The 12,857-nt window shown below is 37.6% G+C and overlaps 1 protein-coding gene across 5 annotated transcripts in view; it reads left to right on the top strand.

Annotated features, from left to right (window-relative positions):
* ldb2a (LIM domain binding 2a) overlaps positions 1-12,857 on the top strand; it is an 89,833-nt gene that overhangs the window by 59,532 nt on the left and 17,444 nt on the right. For all 5 annotated transcript variants that reach the window (XM_051420518.1, XM_051420522.1, XM_051420521.1 and 2 more), the window contains exon 4: positions 7,982-8,104. In XM_051420518.1, the coding sequence (XP_051276478.1) occupies positions 7,982-8,104 (123 nt within the window). The remainder of the gene's footprint in view (positions 1-7,981; positions 8,105-12,857) is intronic.

Raw genomic sequence — 12,857 nt, 5'->3', positions numbered from 1 at the left:
ATTTTAGAACTTAATGACATATTTGTGTGAATGAACAGTATCTGCAAAAAGAGTTTGGAGTCTTAATAATAAATCAGTTTATGAATAAAAAAATATGTTTCTATTTTTCATATGAACATACATTCTGTAGTTTGGAAGCGCAACATCCACACAGTCAAGAAACATGTAAAATACTGCACATACTTTACATACGGATACAGTTTTGGCCATCCTTTCCACATGAAGAACTTTTTGAGTAGTGTAGTGCAGGACCTTTTATTTAGTATACCAAAGTCAAATCGTACCAAGGTTTCAGACGTGACAGGTGTTTACCTGTGTTCCAGTGTCTGTGTGAGTGTTTGTTCGTGTATATTTACATGCATGACTGCATGCATGTGGTTTTGTGTCAAGGGGCTTCATGAGGTCGTATCACTTTTTCTGTACATTCGGAAGGGAGATGATTTTGTATTCATGTAGTGGTTGCTGGGTGGTGAAGGGTTGGACATGTTTATGTGTGTGTGTGTGTGTGTGTGTGTGTGTGTGTGTGTCTGAATGAGTGTTGGTGGTTGGGGGGAGCTCTTTGTGTTGTCATATCAGTAAATGAGTATGAAACATCCCCAATAACACACACAGGAAATGTCCTTTTATGTTGCTGTTGTTTGGTTTTTTGTAAACAAGGCTCCCTAAAAGGAACAAAAAACCCATAATATATTAGCAGTGTCCGATATTAGCCGTACAGAACAGAAACAGAACGGCCCAGGCCCGGTCAACAAAAAGCTAAATTTGATGCTCGCAGCGCTGCTCTCTTTTCATCTTCACCTAAATTGGATGAGAAGAATTAATTCATTAGAAAAAAAAAAGAATTCCAATAACTGAGCGTGTTCTCCCTGAGCTCCCAGCAGCAGCAGCGAGCCTGCAGCTCTGGAGGCCCGAATCTCAATCAGCTCTGCCTCGCCTCGCTTTCCTCAACCACCACCTCCTCCCCCCTTCCTCCTCCACCTCTCCCCCCTCCTCTTCTTCTCTCTCATCCCCCCTGCCTGACTCGCTCGCTCGCTCGCTCGCTCATTCTCCCCTCGCTCTCTACTCCACCGCTCTCTCATCCCCCCCTCTTCTTCTTCTCAACTCCCCCCCGCCCCCCTGCACCCTCAACACACACACATACACACACACACGCGCATCCTTCATCCCTAGAGAAATCATCCCCAGCTCCCAACTCGCTCTCTTGCTCTCCCACTCTCGCTCTCTCTCTCTCTCTCTTTCTCTCTCTCTCTCTCTCTCTCTCTTCCTCTCTCTCTGTTTCTGCCTGTATCTGTCTCTTTCTTTGCTCGTCTGTCTCCCTCTATCCCTCTTTCTCTTTAAAAATTTTCAAATTCAGATTTGGTCTATTGGCATAGCCATTTTTAAAGAACAACTTTTATTACAATCACAGTCTTATTTTTGTAGTTTAAGCCATCGTTCCTGTCAGTAATAACAGCACTGTAGTCACAAAGTTAATTGCTGAGATCTGGGATGCCAAAAAGACATCATGCAGGGCAAGAATCACCAGCAGTCAGATGTTCATACTTTATATGACTGATTTATCTGACTTTATGAGACAGACACACAACAACACAAAAGATACAAGCAACGACTAACTGCCATTATGGTCCTTGATGAAGAGTTTATACTATCAACAAAACCAACACTTTTAATAACTATACAGGTAATAATCATCAGTAAAGTCATATATCCAAAAATAATTAATCTATAAAAACTGCACACAGTACAAATTCAACCAGGATGGTAAGCTTACATTTCCATTTCCCCATAATTTAAGCCATACAGTAATTTTTTAAATCCAAAACTAATGGGAATGGTAAAACTATTACTGTAACTGTCATCATAACAGTTCACAGGCTGGTTCAACAGTGTCTGCTGCTGCTGTTCCTGCCATAGTTGTGCATGCACGTTTTTCCTGTGCAATGAGGCATTATTACCAACATTCTAGGTGTGAAAACCTTTGGATTTAACCCCAAATAACGTGGTTTAGAATCAGATACAGGTTGCTAAACAGGGCTCCCCTTCATATAGATTTTTCCCTCACGTATCAGCCTCTTCCCATCACTTGCTGTGTGCCATGTTCCAGAAAGCATTCAGCGTTACTATGAAAACCGGCAAGCATAAGCTGTCATGTCACCAATCTCAGCTGCAGCATAACCGCGTATTTAACAGGTATTTTTTATTTATTTATTTTTTTTTAAGGTTTACAGTAAACAAGACCACAGTTTAACCAAATGATCTACCAGTTGTTCCCAAAGTGAGAGCCTTGAGGATGGGCCAAGGAAGCCTTAAGATTTGTTCATTTTAATTTTTCAATTGTACTTTTCTTTTAAATAATGTCTTTGGACACATTTGCATTATATTTATGTTTTCATGTACATCAAAAAAGGACCTGTCTGACTTAATTGTACCACATTTTCAGAGCAATAGAAACCAGATGCCACAATGATCTTTTAAGCACAGTATTGGTAAAGCAGGTATAATGAAAAGGGCCAATCATTATATATAGCATGTAGTTTGACACGTCAGTGCACCACAGAAGAAAAATGGTAAAGTAAAATATTAAACAGGAGCTCAGCACAGTCTCATGTGCTCGTGCTCTCCCTGTCTCTCATCTACAGACTAACGAATGGGTGGGGTTAGCAGGGTGCTAAGAGTGGGTGGTGCTACCCAGGTGCTGGTGAACAATGTGTGCGGGTTCACAGGGCAGCAAGGTGTTGACAAGGTGACACAGGGTGCCAATTTGACCAAAGGCCCCCAACCTCCCCACCGCCCCCAATATCCCAGCACCTCTATTCACTTCCCAGCAGGCTTTGCTTTCCCTGGCCAGTATGTGCTAGTTCTTAGGGCACGGCCCTTGTTACCGGTGCCCAGTTGGGGGTTTCTGCATGCTGGGAGGCGAGCAAAGAGCAAAAGGCGAGTTCATAACATGGTGATCTCAGCTCAAGTGACTTTAATTCCCTGAGTGGATTCTTTTTTTTTTTTCCTTTTTTTTTCTTTTTTTTAAGAAATTGACTAGTGGAAGTGTTGTCAACTGTGTGTTTTTCTGAGCTTTGCTTGATAGAATAGTTTCTTCAAATATCAGGCATGTTTGAGTTGACACTCTACCATAATTGTGTTACAATGGTAGACACAAAATTATATTTACATTATCATTGCAGTAATCTACCTTTATAGTACTTTTTTAAATGTCAGTAGTCAACCCTTATCGTAAGGTATGTTAACATAATAGAACCGATTCAATCCTGTACCTTTCATGACAGTCAACAGGGGAGCTAAAGGTTTCTAATGTGATTTTTATGAGATGTACAGCATTCATTACTCCTTCTGGTTAATACAAATGGGATCAAAGTTAACTATGACAGGCTCAACAATAACAACAAACTGCTGACATCCTTTTAATACTGTGCATTAACACAATCCTCTATAACTTAAAGTACAGCAGAGCTTAACATTATTTTATCCATACTTTTTATGGGCATTGTTATGATTATGTTATGAGAAGAGACCTAGACTGAGGTCTGACTAACATTCTCCATCTCCTTTCTTAATTGATCAATTATTTGTATTTTGTGTTGCCTTTTCCCTATTTTTTGTCTTCTCTGGATTTCGTTTTAATTGATTTTTTGTACAGACCGTGTGCAGGAGTCCTCCACTTTTAATTCAATTTGCATATTCACATGTCTGGTGTAGATGTTTTGACATTTCAACCTTTATTTACAGAAGACAGCAGAGACATTCAGGAAACATGGGAAGAGAGAGAGAGAGAAGGGATGACTCACACTTTTTAATAGCACGGCCACTGAGACTAAATGATATACTATTCATCAGTTTGAAACATACAATCCATATTTATAAAAACAACATAACATATTTATAAAACATATATAAAACATATTTTTATTACATATATTAGAGCTGTTAAATTAGCTCCTTAGTTGTAAGTTGATTGTCATGTTGAGGGAACATTTTCAATACCTTGCAGCCATAGTCCTCCTAAACTATTTGCTTTAACTCAACCAAGGCTGCAACTAACTTTTCAGTATCAATTAATTGGTAAGAGATAAAATTTCAGAAAATACACAAAAACACCCTGAACAAGTTCCCAGAGCCAAGGTTGATATATTCAGATTACTTCTTTTGTCCAACTGACAGCCTAGCTCACAGATGTTCAGGTAACTATGATAGAACTTAAAACCTTAAATAATAATTTTCCTTAAATACCAATGAATTGATTATTAGAATTGTTTATTTAAATTTTTGTCAGTTGACATTAACCATAAATAACAATGCTACATGCTATAACTTTAATATTCTGAAACTCTTATTATACAAACTCCTATACTTATACAGAAGGTCATGTTGAGTGACAGTATTATAAAGAATGTCAGCAGCTTGTTGCTATAATTGAGTATATTCAGTCAACGTGGGTTGTATTAATATTCCCAATGAATGCTCATAATAATCGATGTAACGACCTTCAGCTCCTCTGTTGTTAATTGATTGTCATGTTAGGGTTACAGTATTGAATAGTGTCTCAGCAGCAGGACGCTGTTATTCTTTCTTACTCTTTTGAGGCGGAGATCCCCTGATCTCAGCCCCGTTGTGTGGAAGATTTATGACCCTCCTCTTAAATCAATGGGGACTCTCTGTGAAGGGCTGTACCATTTAATGGACCACTTTTAATTCAAGGGGATTTTCCTCCATTTAGTTTTCATAAGGGAACACATTTAGCTAAAAAAAAAAAAAAAAAAAAAAAAATGGTTACGGCCATTGTTAGAAATATTAGATTTTAACCAATTCTCTCTCAGTATGGAGAAAATAAATAGCTTTGTATGATTGAATCTACACTGGAATCTGTGGGAAATGGCTGCATTGGTTGCATTGTGGTTAATATATCTCTGTGCCAGTGCCACTAAGACAAATTCCTGCACATTTATTGCACATGGCAATTAAAGCGATTCTTATTCTGGCTCTGATTTAGCTGGTTTGCCAATTAATTTATCATTTACAGAGAAGCAGAAAGCTTGCACAGAGAAATAAGAGCAATAGAGGAGGCAATGCTAAATACACAGTTGGCACTATGGAAAAAGAAATCAATAGTGCAGCGTTATTTCACTGTAGGCTATAGCACCTGGAAAGCATCAGAAGACACTGGCTCACTAGTAAACACAATTCAACTTATTTCACTGCTGGTGGGTAAAACCATAAATCTCCAAAAAGTACACTTTCAGGAAGGATGTAAAGAACTACTAATTCCCTCATACATGCCAAAGTATTTGGTCTTTTAATAGGTTTCAGCAGCCCAAAGGGCATGAAACTCATCCACACACAATAACCATGATGCATTTCATTTCAAAGGAGGAAAAGAACAACACCAAAGTGTCAGTTGTTTGGTTTTTTTTTTACTTTCAACAGCAATTTGTGTACTAGTGGATTAATTACAACATTCCTTCTTATAATTCAACAGGAGAACCTGGGGGTGAAGTAAGGATGAGTCTCAACTTAAATAATATGCATATATGCATTTCTAAATATGGTTTCTTGTTGTTAATCTTCAGTGTACTTTATTTTGCAAAATAATTCATACATGTGGTTTTCATTTTTTTCTGTAAGACTAAACTAACTAAAAAATCAACTTTTTTTAAAGCTGTCCTGTGAAAACTATGTATCTCTAAAAGAAAAGTAGCCCATTTTCAGCTTTGTGACAGATTTTTTTTCATTTAATTTTTTTTTTTAATTTTTTTATACAAAAAGAAAAGTCACCAAATTTGGAGATATATGGACAGCAATCGTTTGCACCTACAGTTTCAGTTCTTGAAAAGGTGTTTTAAATTTTGGTGTGTTAAAAGTCATTTTGCATCCTTTCTTTCACTCTGAACTCTGAGGTCAGCTGTTGGACAAACTGCTGTTGGAATTAGACTAAATAAAAAAGTAAAATGAAGGCCATTTTCATTGTCCATTAAACAGCAAGGATTATTTCCAAACATTGCTTTAGTCTAATCCACACTTATCTAGCTCAGACAAGCCCATTATCCAACCATGCAGATCCCAGACGTGTTTGCACGTAAAACCACTGTATCAGCACTGGATTGTGTCAGTCATTGGATAGAAGTGTTAATTTTCAAAATGAAAGAAGAACAAATATTATACCCCAAAGTTTCCATTAAGTCATATACAAAAAGGCGAGACTTTATTGACCCTTGGGTGGAAATTCACATGTTACAGCAGCACAGAGACAGACCAAGAGATAAAAATAAAAAACTATTTGAGTGAAATAAGTAAAAATAAAATAAGAAATTAAATTCATGAAGAAATAAGATGACATTAAAACTATGTATGCAATATATACAATATAATCCTCTAGACTATATAAAATCATCACATCTAAAATATGAAGATATTTGTGGATAAGAACAACTCTTGCAGCCATATGGGTGTAAGCATCAATGATAAATAGCATGTACAGTATAATAATGTATTAAAGTATATAGCTTTTACATATCTGCAGTATGTGCAATATGCAATACGATTATATATATATCTATATCTATAGATATAGATATAGATAGATAATGGAAATGGAGATGAATGCTATCATACAGCATATACTGTGATATAAACAGACAGTTATAATAATAAAGTAGAAATGCAGTAGTAATTGTTAGATATGTTACTGGTACTCTGGTATATTATTTTTACAGTAATAACAATAATAGAGATATGTAATCAAGGACAAGGTTCAGGAGTATTATTGTAAAGTGTGTGTAAAGGTGGTCCAGCAGTATTGTCGTCCGTATGCAGTAGTCCTGTCGAACATAAATGTGCAGCTCCTGTCTTTCAAAAGTTGCTTTAGTTCCTTATTTGTTCTAATCATGCATTTTTAATAGTAGGTGTCACCTTTTTTTTTTTTTTTACCAAATATGAGACATTGTTTCATTATGGAACAAAACTCTCTCTGTATGTGCTCATTGTAATCTCGGTTGAATAACTCAGGAAACGCACCGTTGCACAAAGAGTGAGAACATTATACAGTATCCACATTTTCAGTCAAGACAGGAGAGAAGCAGCTCCGCATTCAGGGGTTTTTGGAGCAGTCGAGCTTCTATTTATTCTTTTTTTTTGACTGAGTGTGTTGGAGTTAGCGATGGAGCATGTGACCGGCAAGGGTAGGTGGGTGGGTGGGAAGTGGGGAATGAGGGTGAGGAGGGGGCGTTGTGGTGGTGGTGGTGGTGGGGGGGGGATGCAGTATGGCCGCTAGCCTCTTTCTTGCTGATCCTCAGGAGACCATCTGCGCTGGGGGCATTGATTAGAGTGTGTCTGGTGGGATTACATCTTTGCCGTTGCCATGCCAACTAATCAGCTGATTTTTTTTCCCCTCTCTCTCTGTCTGTCTCTCCATTTCTCTCTCTCTCTCCTCTCTCTCCCTGGTTGTCACAGCAACGAAATACGGGAGAAGCGCAAGGGCCCCGGCAAGCGCTGAATTCAGCTAAAGGGGCGAAAAAATGTTTTTTTTTCCCCACACTGTTTCTCTCTCTGTCTTCCTCCCTCTCTCTTTCCATCTCTCTCTCTCCTAATTGGCAACTCTCTCTGACCTGAAGTTCTTTTGTCTCCGGTGTAAACACACCCCTCTCCAGATTACATTTATTTTCACATTTTAGAAATAGCTGGATGGTTGAGAGGCCCAAGGACAGATGCTCTGAATGAGGGAAGCGAGCAGAGTAAATATTGTGAGCATAATAGCTCGCTCCATGCTACAAAATCCTTGAACAAATTCCAAAACGGAGACGAAACCCTTCCAGCGTTTTTTATCAAAATCACGCCTGGCCAATAAACACTGATTTCTGTTTTGTCTGCGTCCAAATCAGCTGACGGCCGCCTGCCAGCCGGTTAAGGATTACTGAGAGAGATATCAGGCTGAGGAGGAATGTAAAGTAACACTAACTATGTGATCTTTGTCCAGGTTTGTACAGAGGGTCGTTTGATACTGGAGTTTGCCTTTGATGATCTGATGAGGATCAAGACGTGGCACTTTACCATCCGGCAGTACCGAGAGCTCATCCCTCGCAGCATCCTGGCCATGCACGTGAGTGTGACATCATTAACATGCGACGAAACCCCCCCCCGATCCACCCATTTTAGGTGTCACTTTTTGAATCCTAACGAGGGTCTCTGCACTCTGCCAAGACACTTTTTAGAAGCTATTCACGAGCATATGAAATGTAAACGCCAACAAAGCAGTTTGGAGAGATTTCTGCAAACCAATTTATTTGCAGACATCAAAGGCCACAGAGGATAAAAAAGGGCCCTTGTCTGGAAAGGGAGAGAGGAAAAAAAACAAGGTCGAATGAATAATCTGCTTAATTCCACTAAGTGTAACATACATTTAGTCACTGGAGTTGTGGAGTGTAGCTGGAGCTAGCAGAAGGTCTTCTATTTTCAAATGATTTTGAACTCAAACTCTATGATACAGCACTGCTGCTCGGGGAAAACAACACACTTTTCTTTTTAGAAATAAAGGAAACCAAATTAGGCATGCACTAAAACATACCTAGTTAAACTGCAGCCTCACAATGACCCTAAAGTTAATTCAACACCTCTCTAAAACTGTTTCAACAAGAACTGAACATCTTAACCTTAATGAATTTTTTTCCCAGTTTTTTTGCAGTGCAATTTATTACAGGGCATTAATTTTAGCTAGGTGTACCTAATAAACTGGCAACTGAGTGTATATTCCCAATGCTAATAGTGTTAGTTTTTTGCTCAAAGGTCCTAAAGGTTACAAAGCTCTCTTTAGCCACTTCCAGACATGCTCTTTGTGTAAATGTTATGTCAATTTTACATGTTGTCTGAATCATCTGAGTCATAAGTCATGATACGATCTAACCAGGTTGGACTTACTAACATTTCCAACACTTGCCGTTAGATTAAGATAAAGAGTACAACAAAACAAGGTTAAATACACAAAGAGAAGTTAAATGTATGTCTTGTTTGCTTGATTAAGATCTCTGTGATAATTTTCCCAAATATCATCTCCCATGCTCAAATAAAATAAAATCAGTTAAATAAGCTACGAACTACTTTGAAAGAGCTGACTTTACACTGTCAGGGAGATTCTTCTCATGTCAGATAAGTTTAGAATTTTTTCTTTCCCTCATGGCGCAAACGGGACACAAGTCACTGCTCAAATATTGTACAGTGACAATAATTAGACCAGCTGTCTCCCTCCTTTTTCAACTTTCAACTTAAACCTTAAAGAATATCCAGCAAAATGCTTTGCATACAGCTTGTGAGCAAATAGAAGCTCACATTGTAATGTCTGACTTTATGAAACAGGCAGTAGAATCCCCAATCTAATAAAAGATGAAATAGATGAGTGATGATTTATAAGGAGATTTTACTAGAAGAGAAGAGGAGGCGAGCGTCCATTGCCCTCATGGTGGTTATTAATTAAGACTTCAACAGCATGATAAGTTTTAAAATCCATCCGTGATGCAGCCTGTGAGAGCACAGAAAACACCTTTCTTCCTTCATATCATTAAACTTTTCAACTCACAGCTGTTCTATACAGCGATGGCGCCTCCTCTCACGTAAAGCTGTAGGGAACATTTACATACAAGTCACCTAGATGTCTAAATGACAAAAAGCAATCACTTTAACAGATAGTTGAAGCCAGCAACACTATGCATGTCTGAAAAGGGCTTTGGTAAGAAAATGACAAACTGAAACAACAACAATTGCTAGTGCTCTTATAGGGTTTTTTCCCATATGCATGCAGCTCCTCCCACTTGCTTGCTAAAGAAAATGAGGTTCATTCTCAGTATTTTCCATTTACCCCCATCGACCTAAAGGTGTGTGTAAAAGGCAGCTTCGCCTGTGTAGCCAGCATCTTTTTTGGCTAAATCTTCATATGAATTTCACCCACCAATAAATTGGCCCCTCTGGGTATTCACACTAATTCCTGGAGAGTGGGATATGGTGGGGTATTGTGGGTCCTGGCCAGATCTTCAGTGATTTGTGTGCGAATGTGAGTTCACTCTTTTGATCGTTGCCTGGACTAATGAAAGCAGATACAGACACATGGGAGTGAGAATAGGAAAGTTGAAACTGCAGATACCAGTACAGATGTAGCCACTGTGGAGGGCCCACTTTTTGATGTGAGCTGAACTACTTTTGCAGTCGCTCATGAGGAACTGTTGGGAAAAGGAATAAAGTTTGTTCGGATTTTAGTTTTCAAAAGTTTATAAAGCAACTGCCTGTAATTGGTATTGGCCATTACTGATAGATACTAGAGGTGTGTGTTCAGTATCAAAAAATATTTGACTTAAGTAGAAGCACAGGAATAAGTACGCCAACACAGTGGAAATACTTACTTACTCAATTATTTTATTCCATTCTTTAGATTTAAACATCTTTTACATACATAAAAGCAATTTATGTGAAATTAAGTAGCTTTTCATAAATTCTCAAAAAAAAGTGGTATTTAAATAATGTCTCTGTTCAACACGTGTGATGCATGTACAGTTCAGCATCATAACGAAAGTAACTATAATACAACTGTCAATGCAGCTTTGTGAAAGTGTGCAAAACCATCACAGCTGAGTGATGAAGCTCTGCAGTTCCTGTGAAGCCCACTAGATGCTGACTTCAGAAACTCATCTGTATTGAAGTCAGTAACAAAATAGATTTAAAAAGAGTTTTTCATTTAGACATTTGGGTCTCAATTGTTTTTTTGTTGTTTTTTTTTTACTTATTCTTAAGTTTGTCTCACGATGGATTTTAGATCAAGATGGCAACAGCAGTAAACCTTCATTAAGTCCCTTCAGAAACCTGTTGTTCATGTCCTACCTGTTTCAAGTTTAGGTTTAACTTTATTATCCAAAAAAAAGCACAAGTATTCAGATCTGTAACAATGCTGCATTTTAATATTACTCAATTAAGAGTAGAAGTTCTACATTCATAATTGTTAAAAGTAGTCATCATGCCAAATGGCCCCATCCATAGTGTTTTATTATATTACAAAGCTATTATTAGTGATCAAAACAGCAATTTAATGTTGTAAGTGGTTGAGGCTTTGTTGAATCTCAGTTGGATTTTTTATATACTGTTGGATTAATCTTTAAGAAACTATTGAGTTTAATAATTATAATATATTATAATATTTCATGAACTAATCATATGTTTCTGAAACCTTGATTTGCAAAGTACAAAATTACCCCATATGATGACATAAGATACAAATACAATAGGAGTAGAAGAGCAATACAATGAAAATCACTAAATAAAAGACAAATATCTGAGTAACTGAGCAGAGTCCTACTTTAAACCACTGCAAAAAACTTAATTTCTTTGTTCAAGGAATGGTAAAAACACACAAAGAAAATAAAACAATATAAAATGCTATGGAGGCTGTGCAAGTGATGCAGCCTATGTTTCCCCCCCAAACATCTGCTACACCCCCTCCCACCCACACATACAGTATACATTATACAGACATAAGGTAGAGAAGGAGAGTATAATTCAAACAGTATACATACAGATAAATTTAAATTTAGGACAATAAAACATTTACAAACAATACAACAAATAATGCAACATGGCAGAGATGCAACAGCTGGTAAACAGCAGCAGTAATACAATCTACAGTCTACAAAGAGACACTGACTTTATATACAGTATACTGTATACACTGCATTGTTTTAATAGTAAGTCCAAAAACTAAATATTTTATTCAAGTATCAATACAAGAGTGTAGAAATAGACTGAGTTAAAGAGGTATTATCAGAAAGATTAGTAGGTATTTGTTATGACCAATAGCCTAAATTTTTTGTAGTGTTGATGCATTAGTGGAAGCAGCATTTTACTGTTGTTGTGGTTGAAGATGGAGGTCATTTTAACTAAATTATGTACAGTTGGGCACATTAACAATGGGTCAAATTGTATGAACTGAGTACATTTTTTGTATGTAAAATCTAAAATATACAAAGTAATTACAGCTGTCAAATAAATGTAAAGAGTGCAATATTTCCCTCTGGAATATGGTGGAGTAGAAGTATCATAAAATGGTACCTGAAATGGCACTGTGAAGCACCTCAAAATGATGCTTCAGTACTGTATTTTGGTAAAGGTTTAATGCATGTGCTGCAGATGTGTTCCCTGTTTAAACATCTGATTTGGACCATTGCCAGTCATCTGCAATTATGAATGCATTCTTGTGGAGTTGGTACTCTGTTGTTTATCTGTCTTTGGCCTCTTGAACTGAGAGTCTGTGTTGTCCCTGCACCATATGCACCCGTATTTACTCCACACATTGTTGATACATGGCTGCACCAGTGCTGCCAAGACAAATTCCTGTACAGTACGTTTAGACTAATTCTACTTGATGAGTAAATTCTGATGATCTGCCAATAATGAACACTGATTCAATTCTCCCGTCACTCATGTCGGTCTGCTGACGGTACAGAAGAACTCCTTCGATTCCCTCTTGACTTTCTCCACACAGAGATGCGACTGGAGATAGAATTATGCATTTTTCATGAGGCGGTGAATGCAAGCGTGCTCGCTGCTCCTCCTCAGTCTGGGCTATGTTTTGCTCTGTCAATACCTACAGCTTTTTCATGATTTGACTGCTTATTCTCGGAGCGCTAAACAAGCTTAGTGAATAATCATGTGTCTTCATGGAATTTTTTTTTCAATCAGTTGTCATGTTATAATTGATATCTTTGCTTTTTTTTGTTGCTTTGTTCCTATTTAAGATGTATTCTCTACTCCTACATATGCTGTATAATCGCAGTGCATTTTCTATTTTACAGTCAGTTTATTCAGGACACGTGTGAAGA

Source organism: Dicentrarchus labrax, unplaced genomic scaffold, assembly GCF_905237075.1.
Source record: "Dicentrarchus labrax unplaced genomic scaffold, dlabrax2021, whole genome shotgun sequence".
NCBI lineage: Eukaryota > Metazoa > Chordata > Actinopteri > Moronidae > Dicentrarchus > Dicentrarchus labrax.
This window is presented reverse-complemented; position numbering and strand designations above follow the sequence as displayed.